This window comes from Gasterosteus aculeatus, chromosome 8 (assembly GCF_964276395.1).
Source record: "Gasterosteus aculeatus chromosome 8, fGasAcu3.hap1.1, whole genome shotgun sequence".
Lineage (NCBI taxonomy): Eukaryota > Metazoa > Chordata > Actinopteri > Perciformes > Gasterosteidae > Gasterosteus > Gasterosteus aculeatus.
The window spans coordinates 9,637,112-9,649,588 of NC_135695.1; the positions used below are offsets into that span (position 1 = coordinate 9,637,112).

General features: G+C 40.3%; 1 protein-coding gene across 1 annotated transcript; it reads left to right on the forward strand.

Annotated features, from left to right (window-relative positions):
- The first annotated feature begins 14 nt into the window (after positions 1–14).
- Positions 15–12,310, forward strand: stxbp3 (syntaxin binding protein 3). Its single transcript, XM_040184910.2, has 20 exons — positions 15–149; positions 4,135–4,357; positions 5,172–5,221; positions 5,354–5,435; positions 5,540–5,616; positions 5,750–5,822; positions 5,976–6,076; positions 6,445–6,590; positions 6,868–6,961; positions 7,283–7,407; positions 7,552–7,650; positions 7,731–7,788; positions 7,873–7,938; positions 8,193–8,273; positions 8,935–9,070; positions 9,251–9,354; positions 9,600–9,701; positions 10,509–10,594; positions 10,913–11,061; positions 11,275–12,310. Exons 1-20 carry the CDS (start codon positions 87–89, stop codon positions 11,370–11,372), a joined length of 2,013 nt encoding a protein of 670 aa, XP_040040844.2. The 5' UTR covers positions 15–86; the 3' UTR covers positions 11,373–12,310.
- The last annotated feature ends 167 nt before the right edge of the window (positions 12,311–12,477 follow it).

A 12,477-nucleotide genomic window follows, 5' to 3' on the forward strand; every position in this document is an offset into this window, starting at 1 on the left:
CTAAAACAGATCCGTACTCACAGCTGGTGAACACGACGGGGCTGGATGGCAGGCTGAGCCCTGCGTCGTTGGAGGCAGTGATCTGGATGGTGTGTACTTCCCCACACAAGATTGGCAGCATGATGCAGGAGGTGGATGTGGAGTTACAGGTGAGGTTCTGGTCACTCATCACTTGGTATTGAATGGATCCATAAAGCTCCTGATTGGGTTCCCAGGACACAGAAAGTCCTGCCACACCGTTACTCTTCACCATGGAGACGTTGGCACAACGTGGTGATGGAGATCCTGTTAAAACACCAGCAGATACAGACTAACATATTTGCTTTACTCAAGTACTCAGCTACTTCATTTTATGTTTGCGCCGCATCCGTAAAGAAAATATTGTCTTAACTGAACGGTATTTATCAGATGGCTTTAACTACTTTTTGAAATAATATGTAATTTTGGGTGATAATTGTTATATAATATACAGATCCACTGTAGTAATATATATATATATGAATGGAATGTGCAAAAGTCTTTCAAAAAAATGAGCCTAAATCTGATTCTGAAGATAAGAATCTGAAAATAAATGAATACTTGTGTGCATGTTTTCAATGGCTCAAAAGGTTGAAGGTTAAATGTTCCTGGTAAAGTGTTTCTACTGTTAATTATGATTTATAGGTGGGAAACGCGTGTTTGTCCAGCTCTACAGGAATAGAGTTCACATTATTGAAAAAAATAATGAAACAATCAAACAAAACAACAACATTTCAGTTTGGTTATTCATTACTTTTTTACTTTCATGTATAATCTTCCTCCTGTATTATTATAAAGGTAACAGGAGGTAGCGAGCGTCTCTCTCTTGTTGAATGTGATCCGATTGGAACGAATAAAGAAGTGTCTCAGTGCCTCCTTACGTGTTGTCTGGTTGATGATCAGACTGGCCTCCCCTGCTCGGCCCTCGGGGTCCCATGCGAAACCCTCAATGGCGTACAGAGAGGCAGCATCGAGGCCAGAGATGGTCAGATTGGTGCTGGAGGTATTGTGCCTCACGCTGGTGTTTGTGCCAACATGGTGTGTAGATAGGGTGTACTGGACAGCGTTAGCAACAGCTTCCCAGGATACGATGATGCTGTCATTGCTGGGAGAGGAGGCGAGGAGCTGAGGAGGAGGCAAAACTGGGGAAGGGAAAACATTTTTACATTAATGAGATGCTTCATTTAGGTTTTCCATTTTATACGTTATACATCATCCGGGAGTTTTAATTATTTTTGTTCAAATCAACCACCAGTAATGTCACGTTATGACCTATAGCTTTAGTTGCCACAACATCGGTACTCTTTGACACTTGAAATGAAAATCAGTTCCGATTGTTCACGTTTTTTTTGTTTCTAACACTGAAAAGCCTGAAAATCAGAGATGCTTGATAACAATGGACAGATATGGTGAAACTGCTCTTAGCATCTTTCTTTGGCTCTGGGAGTCATATCGCCCCCCCCCCTTTCTCAGTATGAGGTCAACCCATTGTGGTTGGCATTGAGGGGTCAGGTATAGTTACCACCGATAGAGGCCCTGAGGAGGGCTGATGCATTTATTGAGTAAATGTTCACCCCACTGTGAACTTGACTCACAGTACTGTATGTGGTGACTTTGCTAAGGAACAATGAGGCAGATCAAGTAACTTCTGGAGGGCATGGGGATCGATGAGAATGGTGCACATTGTTTCTCTGATTAAAAACACCACCCTTACTTGTTTTGCCACTGTATAGGCAGTATTTTGGGGGGGTTTCGTTTCCCAGACTTGGAAGTAGTTAATCTGACATTATGCACACAAATATATAAAGTATACCTGTCTTTGCAGTCACAGGAAGACACGGCTGGCTCCGGCCTCCACTGTTGACAGACATGATGCTGAGCGTATACTCAGTGTATGGTTTGAGGTTCTTAATCTCAGCCGGGGTGGAAGACACCGTGTCCTCTCTGAAGAAGCCATCTGTAGTCTGGATTCGTATGATGTAATCAGTCGCCCCTGTCTCCAAGTTGAACGACGCCATCAAGGTGCCGCTATCCTTCGTCTTCACTGTCTGGATGGTATCCATCACATTAGGGGCTGAAATAGTCAGACATGGCGTTCAAAAAGAGGACTCATACCATTGAAATGTAACCTCAAGTAGAATTTTGTTTGTGATATGTGGGGGAATCTACCTTTATTCTACAAATTTCTGGGATTAGAAATGGGAAAGGTTTTATTTTGTCGTTGACATTGATCGGCCGCTCAATTAAAAAGATTTTCACTTTTACTGTCACTGGAATAGTAGCGACTTTTGTGTGGTCCTTCGCTCAGTTAAGTTGTCACCCGGCCCTCATCAGAGTAACATGTAGGTGTTTAAATTCACATTGTTATGTTATTAATAATGCTGAAAGGACTATTTATTTGTTCAGCATGGTTTTAGATACATAGTGTTGCTGAATACAGCAGCAAAACTGTAGTGTGTAAATTCTTCAAAGAATTTAAAGAAAAATCATCAGAAAATGTAAAAAATGTACACAAAGCACAAAACAATGAAGCTCTGAATAAAACATTATTATTTAGTGCTTAAACATGACAGCTATGGTCGCCAGTGCACCTCACCTGTGGATGACTCAACAGTTGCAGCGTTCAATGCTTCTTGGGAACTATTCAGGGCTTCAAGTGTGAATGTGTACATGACGTTTGCGGACAGAGAGTTGACAGAGCCCAGCACTGTGTTTGGACCAAACGTTGCAAAAGCTATTTGGTTGTTAGGTGAGCTTTTGGGGGCGACGGTGATCCTGTATGAGGTGGCTCCGGAGAACCTGGTCCATTTTAGAATTGCGCTCTTTGTTGTTACTGAGAACACGGACACTTGTAAAGCTGATGAGAGAGGACAGGATTGGAGATCAGCATTTGTTTACAACCTGGCACATAGATGTATGAAATAATCAAGGTTTGGCCAATGGTAATGTATATAAACATATACAGTGGCGTTATGGTAAAAGAGAACATACAGTACCTTGGGCTGCAGCCTGCAAATATAGATGTAAAAATATTGTTATCAATACTTTCATGTAATTACATCAAATTCAAAGTTACTACCAACAAGTTAACTACTTTTAATGTTGTAGAGAACTGTGCTCTCATAATAAAATGTTTGTGCCATAATTTGAAATAACATTTATCACAATAATTTGTATTACTGTACCTTTGAGCAGATGCCCAGCAAGACAAAAATCCCCAGCCACTTCAGAGCGTCCATTCTTTACCTCTGTGTCTTAAAACGCTCCTCAAACCCTTTTAAACACACTTCACGACTTCTGATAACTTTCTAAAATGCTTCACTCCTAACTGTTTTATTGTTTCTTAAAACTATCTGGTATCTGTGGTGGTTGAAATACCTCCATCTGATCCCTCCCATTGGAGGCAAATATCCAGTGATAGTGAAGCGAGCTGCAACTTGGGGAAGGTGCAAGTCAGATGGCCTGAGAACAAAACAGCTTAGTCGCTATAGGCAAGATATTCTATATTGAAGGATTCAGTCAAGACACCATCAAATGTAGCATTGTATGGGGTCCGACAAAGGAATTGGGTTTCACTCGCTTAAGGCCACAAATCCTTCCATTTCACACTGTATGATAATAAGACCAGCCAGGAAACCATAAAAAAACAAGGAAATACATGTCACGAAGATACAGTATTTGTAAGGAGGGAGTAGGTAAAGGGTAGATAATAACTAATTAATTGAATTAAAAAATGACATTAAACTCACCAATCTGTTACTGTGTCAAAATGAGAAAAATAGCATGTCAAACAGAAAAACCTCACCATTCTGACTGAATAAGTGTAGTAAGTCAGTCAGTTCTACTGAATAAATCTAAACATACCAGTATGACGTATTTTTATAATTTCTAATTTTCCTAGCTATTCACGTTCCCATGTATTCTTTTAATTCTAACTCCTAATTTGGATTCACGCGCTTCATTTGAGTATCCCGTTACTTGGATTCGGCATGAGTAATGCCATTTTACCAGTTTTCTAGCTCTTACTGGTGGCGCTCCCTTTACTCAGAGTCAAACACAGGGTCAGTGGATGTATTTATGTAGTTCCAGCGGTAATAAACGTTTTCCCTCCATCAGCATCATGGAAGCGAACCTACGTGTCTAGGTTTCGGGAACGAGAGCCTCAACGCTTCACCCCATGTGTTAAAAACTACAGCAGCACTCCGTCGCACACTTGATGACGCAGATGACGTCAGAACGTGTAGACACGGGACAGGAAGAGGCGCAGAGCAATACAACAGAAAAAAAAACAAGATGGCAACGGGAGCAGATCACGGGCTGAAAAGAATCGTGTGGAAAAGTAAGTTTCCCTCCGACGGGAGAGTTTTTATTCTACATGTGAAACAGGTTGCGCTTTACTTCTATAACCTAAAGGGCTGCTAAGTAGCGGGTGTTTTATTAAAACAGTGTTCCATTGTTTGACACTTTGCATCTTGGAATGACCGTTAACGTTCATTCTGCCATTCAAGGCAACGGGGGTTCACTAACTTGAATTGTGTGGTTTAAAGGGATGTTAATATCAACAGACCGCATTTTGTGTCGGCGTGTGGTGTTTCTCGTAACGTTAATTGAGTTAACGTTAAGTTAAATGACATGGACTCGGAGTGAGGTCACTTTCCGTCGACTGGAGCCCCACCTCATGTCAGAAGGAAAACGCAGCATGCACATTACGTTTAGTGTCAACCGACCACTGAAAACCATAACGTATTGGAGGGTTTTTTTCCTCACTGCATCCGTATATATTTCATAAACCAGAGAGTAATCTGACTGATTTGCTTCGTCAAACATAGCTAACGTTATATCTTTATTCTGGTTGGTGTATCATGCGAGTCAAACAGACATTCTAAGACTCTAAAACATTTCTAAATTATACCATAACATCTACATGAAACAAAAAAACAACAACACTTTTTTTTTTTTTTTTACACCCGGCTATTTAATTGATCAAAGAGACATGTAACTAATGGATTGTTTAGATTATAATCTCTCGATATTCTGCACAACACAGGAGTTTCAGCACCAGTTTGAAGCCACAGATAGTCGTGAACAGCATGTTCTCTTCTGGTTCCAGTCATGATGCTTTTTAAATGAGTTATACCATGTGTCTGTTACAGGAATACAAGATACAATTATTACAGACTGCAGGAAATCGGACGTATGGAAGGTAGGACAAGTCCATACTTGTGTCTTATTCCACTCATGCACTGTGGCTCAAACTATAGTTGTGAGTTGTAGCTGTACATTGCAGTGTGATACATAATTTGACTAACCCAGTACATATTCATCTCCTTTACAGATATTGATTCTGGACCCCTTTACCACCAAGCTCCTCTCAACATGCTGCAAAATGTCAGACCTGATGTTAGAAAAAATAACAAGTAGGTTTCCTTAAATGACATACACTCATTTTGATATAATACTGGTAAAAGACAGAACAAGTTGCAGGAAGTATGCTGTAAAATATATATTTTTCTTTCTTTAGTTGTGGAGGACCTGTACAAAAAAAGAGAGCCTGTTCCAGAAATGAAGGCCATCTACTTCATGTCACCAACGACTACGGTTTGCCATTCTAGTCCTTTCATGATATTGCATTCAGATTCAAATTTTAATTCCTGCGAAAAAAATTATTATTCTGAAGATTCTTTTATTTTCTACTAAACTATGTTGTGATGTCTTGGATTTTCCTTTATAGTGTGTGGATGCCTTTATTGCAGACTTCAAGCCCAAACCTAAATATAAAGCAGCATATGTTTATTTCACCGACTGTAAGTAAGAGGAATCACAACTTCAATCTGCCACTACAGCAACATACTGACAAAAAAGTACCTTTCACCCAACATGATTAAAATCTTTTTTCAGTGATTGTTGTTGCCTAACAAACAATGTAACATAAGAACTAAAGCGTTTTGTTCCCACAGACTGTCCTGATGACCTGTTTAACAACATGAAGCGGTCCTGTGCGACGTACATACGAGTCTGTAAGGAGATAAACCTGTCCTTTATGCCACAAGAGGCACAAGTGAGTGTTTTGCTCTTTTTCTTTCTTTCTTTCTTTTTTACTGTAGGGTAAATGAAGTGTGTGTTCAGTCTCCCGTTGCTACTGGGAGTAGGAGACTCGCCGTGTCTTGAGTGACTCCAATATTGTTGGTTGCTTTAAGCCTTGATGAAATTTACACATTTTTTGTTATCCCAGGGGCTTCTCGTTCTCTGTAGTAAAAATTAAAAAAAAGGTTTTGAGGTTCTGATTTATTTTAAAATTTCCACAAATTATTTTTTTGAATTGTGTGTATTTATATCATATTATTAATATCATCAATTCTTGGCATTTGGCTCTACTGTCATAAAATCTATTGGAGACTTTACTCTGGTGTTTTGAACGCTTTACAGGTGTTCACATGTAATAATCCGGGGGCTTTCCAAAGCATCTACAGTCCCCACAGTCGGGACAAAACAAAGACACTGGAGACGCTCGCAGACCAGCTCGTCACGCTCTGTGCCACGTTGGACGAGTATCCGGGGATTAGATACAAGAAGTAAGCCAGAGAAGATTTCGTTTCTCAGCTTTCCACATACCTTTGCCCCCAAGCAGAGAGGGACCTTTTACAAGAAAAGGTGGATCCGAGACCATAGAATGTTCCTTTACTATGGCAGAGAAGAAATTAAGCCTTATTACAGTTTCAAATCTCACCTCACTTTGCCGTAGCTTAACGAGAGCATTTTATCATCTCACAAGTCGTTTAATTATTCACTTAGTATACCGCATTGACTTAAGCGGGATAACTCATGAAAAAATAATTGTATCATAACTAGAGACGGCAACATGGAGAACGCCAAGGCCTTTGCAGAGCTGGTGGACAAAAAGTTGGCCAGACACTATGAGCTGGAGGAGGACAGCAAGAAAAAGGTGAGACACCCGCTGGACAAAGGATGTTAACACAAATAACAAGGTCTTAGTCCAGTTAGCAAAGGAGAACCTGCAAAATGAGTTTATTTCCACTGACGGCTTGCAAAAAAACCACCTTCCCCTCCCTTTGTCCTAAAAAGATTAGAATTATATTGCCCTTTAACAGAAATTCAAACTGATAAAATCTTGTGGCGGTTGCTTGGTGGCATCGCAGCAGTATCAGCAAAGGAAAAAGCCCAAATGTTACTAACATACAGTAACCTCTGTTTTAATTTGTAAGTATGATTTTTTTAACTATCTGTTCTGATCTTTAATCACAAGGAAAAGACTCAAGCCCAGCTGCTCATAGTGGATAGAGGTTTTGACCCCGTCAGCCCCATCCTGCATGAGCTGACCTACCAGGCCATGGCTTACGACCTCATTGATATCCAGAGCGACACCTACAAGTAATGCAAGCTTTTCCTATAAAACCTCACCTTCCTCACACATACTTAATATTCTTACGGCACCATGTTGTCTTGCCTATAAACAAGACAAGCAATTTAAAGAAATTATACAAGTAAACTAAAACTAGTTATTTTCTTTTCCAGGTACAAGGCTAAAGATAAATCAGAGAAGCAGGCCTTGCTGAATGAGGACGACTTGCTCTGGGTTAAGCTGAGGCACAAGCACATTGCTGACGTCTCTGAGTGAGTTAGCAAGATCTGAAGGATAGAAATGTCCTGCTTCTGTCTTCCACACATCAAGCTTTCCTTTGCTTCCACAACAGACTAATCCGCAAGTTGGTGAAGGAGATTTCTGCTAACAAGAAGCAGCCAGATGCGAAGGTACAGTGCCGTGGTTTCTTCTCATGGCCTTCCCTGGTTTCATGAGCTCAGGGAATCTTCATACTGAAAATGCTTTTATTTCAGATCACAATTAGCAGTTTGGCCGAGATGATGAAGAAGATGCCTTCATTCCGTAAACAAGTGACGGAGGTATGTGGAAGCAGTTTTGGCTCAATAGATTTTTGAGTGGTACCTTTAATTAAAGAGCTGTGTGATCATTATGTGGTGGTTGGGTGTGGTGCCTCCAAAGGCTGCTATTATGTGAAGTTCACGTCATTACGTCTTCAGCCCAAAAGACAAAAATAGTATGTATAACAAGTATATTTATTTTCCATTTAATGAAATCCTTGAAACTGCAGTAACAATACTGTTTATAATGTTTTAATGTTTTCTCTGAACTCTAGAAAACGATTCATCTGCAGTTGGCCGAGGACTGCATGCATCATTTTTCAAACAACGTGGAGAAACTCTGCAAAGCTGAGCAGGTCTGTCTGTGCGCCGTCATCTGTTGTGAGGATGGTATTAAACCTTGCGCGCGCCAAACCGCTGCTCTTGAGCGCGGTACTGAAAAAACAATGAGCTGCGGAGAACTTTTCTGTAGCTGAGACCTCTGACCACCTCCTCAGGAAAGAGTGACTCAGTACAATTTTGTTTTGTTGTACTGGTCAGATTCCAAAAATTAAGTCAGTCAAGTCAAGTCATTTTATTTTGTATAGCCCAGAATCGCAAATTACAAATTTGCCTCAGAGGGCTTTACAGTCTGTACACATACAACATCCTCTGCCCCGAAACCCACCATCGGCACAGGAAAAACTCCCCAAAAAATGAAAAAACCCTTACAAGAGGGAAAAAAGGGAAGAAACCTTAGGGAGAACGTCAGAGGAGGGATCCCACTCCCGGGATGGACAGACTACAATGGATGCCATGTGTACAGAATGAACAATGTATAATACATGCAATTCCTATGACAGAAATGATTCAAGTAATTGTGAGTAGTAAGCCAGGCGCACAGCAGGACCACTGCAGGGGCAACCACCATCAGATAGAACCACCATCCACAGATGGTGGTTCTGTGGAAAATGGTAAAATGGAGCTTCATGAATAAATATTTACCAACCTTGACAAAGATTGTTTATCTCTGCGTAGGACCTTGCACTGGGGTCAGACGTTGAGGGGGTGAAGGTGAAAGATTCCATGAGGACTCTGCTGCCAGTGCTGCTCCACCCGTACAGCACCCACGACAAGATCAGAGCTGTGCTGCTCTACATCTTCAGCGTCAACGGTACACTGAGCTTCAAACCAAACAAAAATGTACCAAAGCATATTTGCAAATAGAGTTTCAGATAAGTGCCTCCCTGAAATTGTCTGTTGTTTTAGACCGTATTGCTAATTATTTGACAAAAAGCTTGCAGCCTTTGTAAAACGTACCAGATTTTCATGCCTGTTTGTTTTGTGTCAACAGGGACAACTGAGGAGAACTTAAACAAGCTTATTCAGCATGTAAAGATTGAGGAAGATCAAGAGTTCATCCTGAACTGGAAAGAACTGGGGGTCCCTATCATCACGGTATGTGCGGACCAGAAAAGGAATGTTTGATTGATGTTTTTTGTTTGCGATTTCTTGTAGCTGAGTGTACGCAAAGGTTAAAACTATCACAGAGGACAAGTTCGGACTTCTGTCTGTCTCCTTCGCTTTGGTTCACTGTGGATTTCCTTCAGTGTGTGTGTTTTTTTTTTTCTTGTTCATCTATTCAGTACTGTGGTTCAGACTTAACTGAATCCTTATTGTATCTTGTACCTTTTTGTTTCTAGTCTCCTAGTTTCTTCTCCCGCAAAACAAGCAGGCGCAATCGCTCCCAGGATGAGACCTACAACCTCTCCAGATGGACTCCCGTCATAAAAGATGTGATGGAGGTCAGTGAGAGCTGATTATTGTGTGACGTATTTTATTAAAGCTTTTTGCTTAACATGAAGTTTAGCAGGTACTGCAAGCATAATAAATAGAATAGAACGAGCGTAACTCGTGAACTCAGTTCTGTTGCTTAAAAGGAGTAAGATTCCACATTCTGGTATCAAGGTTATCTTATTGGAAGTCAAATCTTTAACCTGTGTTCCAACCGGTCTCATTGTGGCATTTGTTGTTGAGGGGATCTGTTTGAACTGTGATTCTTTTAAAAAAAGGACAAGATGATCTATAGTACTATAATCAGTTTTTTTCTTCTCATTTTCCCCCTTTGTGTTATTTATTACCTGCCATTTTTCTGAGCAGTTTCCGCTACCAGAGCACCTGCTGTCTTGTAAGCTGGTGAACCGTTTCCTCTTGCATCAGCAGACAGACTTGTTTTGATGTGTGTTGACAGCAGGATGTTTTGCCATTTTAAGATGAATTTCCACATCCATCCTGTTGCAGGAAGCAGGAATTGTCATCTAGTGATGTTGTTTTTCCATGGTCCAAAGATTATTCCCAGTTTGGATCATGGTCTCTGCATTACGTAGTAATACAGACGTAACTTGCCACCAACTGAAATCAAAACCCAGTCTGGTCAAGCGTTAGTTTGTTGGAACTATTTGCCAAACCTTTATTGGGTTCTACACTGATGTTGGTTATCTCACATTAGTACAAGCCAGAGTCAAGACTCGAATATGTAACACCGATTTCCCCCAAAACACCTGGTCGCAGGTGCTCATGCGATAGAAGAATTAAAGATCTGCCACTTTCAGGATGCTGTGGAGAACAAGCTGGACACCAAAGAGTGGCCCCACCAGTCTGAGTGTCCTGCTGCCTGGAATGGCTCTGGAGCTGTCAGGTACAAGAGTTTATTTTTCATCCCGTTTCAACTCGCGTACTCAACGCGTCAATTGTATCCCAAAACTCACTTTCAGATCCAGCTATTAAACTAAGGTTTATTTTTTCATTTTTATTTTTTGAATAAAGGATTTCTTCGTGTCTCTGAAATCCGTTTCATAAAGAATGATCTTTGTGCGTTTCTCTGAAAGTTCTTCCTATCCTTCGCCTCCCGTCTTGCCAGGATGTCAATTTGTCCAGAATTTGGCATGCAATTTTCTCTTGTTGGGTTTTAAGTTTTGTCCCATTGACTCTTTGCTCTACCCTTTCTGCTCCAAAGTGCCCGTCAGAAGCAAAAAAACAGTGCTGCGGACGAACGCCGGACCGGCTCACGCCTCATTGTTTTTGTTCTGGGAGGAATCAGCCACTCTGAGATGCGCTGTGCCTACGAGGTCACACAGGCAGTCAAATCCTGCGAGGTCATCATTGGTGAGCATAAATACAGGATTTTTTCATTTTCAGCAATTCAGCTAATGTTGTGGTAGTTTAAGTAAACTAAAGAAGGGCTGATACTATATTATTAATATTACACCAAAGAGAGTATTAGTATTATTAAGGTTTCTTGACAGCTGTTTAACACCATGTTACAATTGTGAACATGTTCATACGCTTTGTTTTTGATTCATTACACTTTGTTTCCAGGGTCCTCTCACATATTGACCCCAACTAGTCTCCTGAATGACATCAAGACTCTGAGCAAAGCCCCCATGGAGACTTTTACAATAGAGGAAAAGGCCTGAGAGGCCCAGGTCAACCACTCCCCATGTGCCCCACCTCCCCACCTCCCTACATCCTATTGCACTCAGCACTGTGGCCTCAACTCAAATTTAAGCATGGAAGTCTGAAGGGAATTTACTTTACACCCATCTTTGTGTTTTAATACTCTTTCTAAACCTGGTGCACGTTTCAGTAGAGATGAGGTGAAATCTTTTAACTAGGTCGACCAGTAAGATCTTGGTCTTCTTATGGCACGTAGTTAATTGTCATTTGAATATACAGATATTATTAAAAGTGAATTCATCTCATCCTACTGTAAGCAATATATGTAAAAATTGTTTAATCTGCCATTCTGGGGATGCACTGTCCATAAAAGAGATTATAGTTCTGTTAAGTGTAGAAAGCCTCAAAGACAGAATGGCGATAAGAAATAGCACAACTCTGATGTATCTACTGTTTGTAAGCACAAACTGCCTACTGTGTCATTCTGACTTTTTCAGCTTCACTTTATGTAATTGTGAAGTGCTTTTAAACACATAATATTTACGTTTTGTTAATTGAACAACTGACTAATAAATGGATGAAGTGGTTCAAATAATAGTTAATGTTGAGTATTGTAATTTATAAGTGCCTACATTAAGATCTGATTCTAGATATTTAACTTGCATTTACTGCAGTCCATTAAACATGAAGTTTGACAAATTGGTAAGTTGGAAACAAAACCTATTAACTTTAGAAGATATGTGCATGTCTTCATAAGACCCAATTTACCTAATGTATTAGAATACCCTGTAAATATACCAAAGTACTACAACTTTGAAAATATAAACATGGGATATAAGGATGTCCAAATTCTCAAATTGGGTTCTCTGTTAGACATGTGAGGTGTTATCGCTTTGAGAAGGATGGATATTGTGTATTGTTCTTTTACACGAATGGGAAAATAAAGATATATATTTGAGCTGTGATTTGCAGAGGTGCCTGATTTGCAGACAATTCAAACTTAAAGTATGGGGGCTGACCACAAAGGACAACATCTTGCAGTCTTTATCTTACTCAGAAAAAAAGGTCTGTTCATATGTACGTCCAGGTTTTTGCCCCAAGAATATTAGTATAATGTGTTATTAA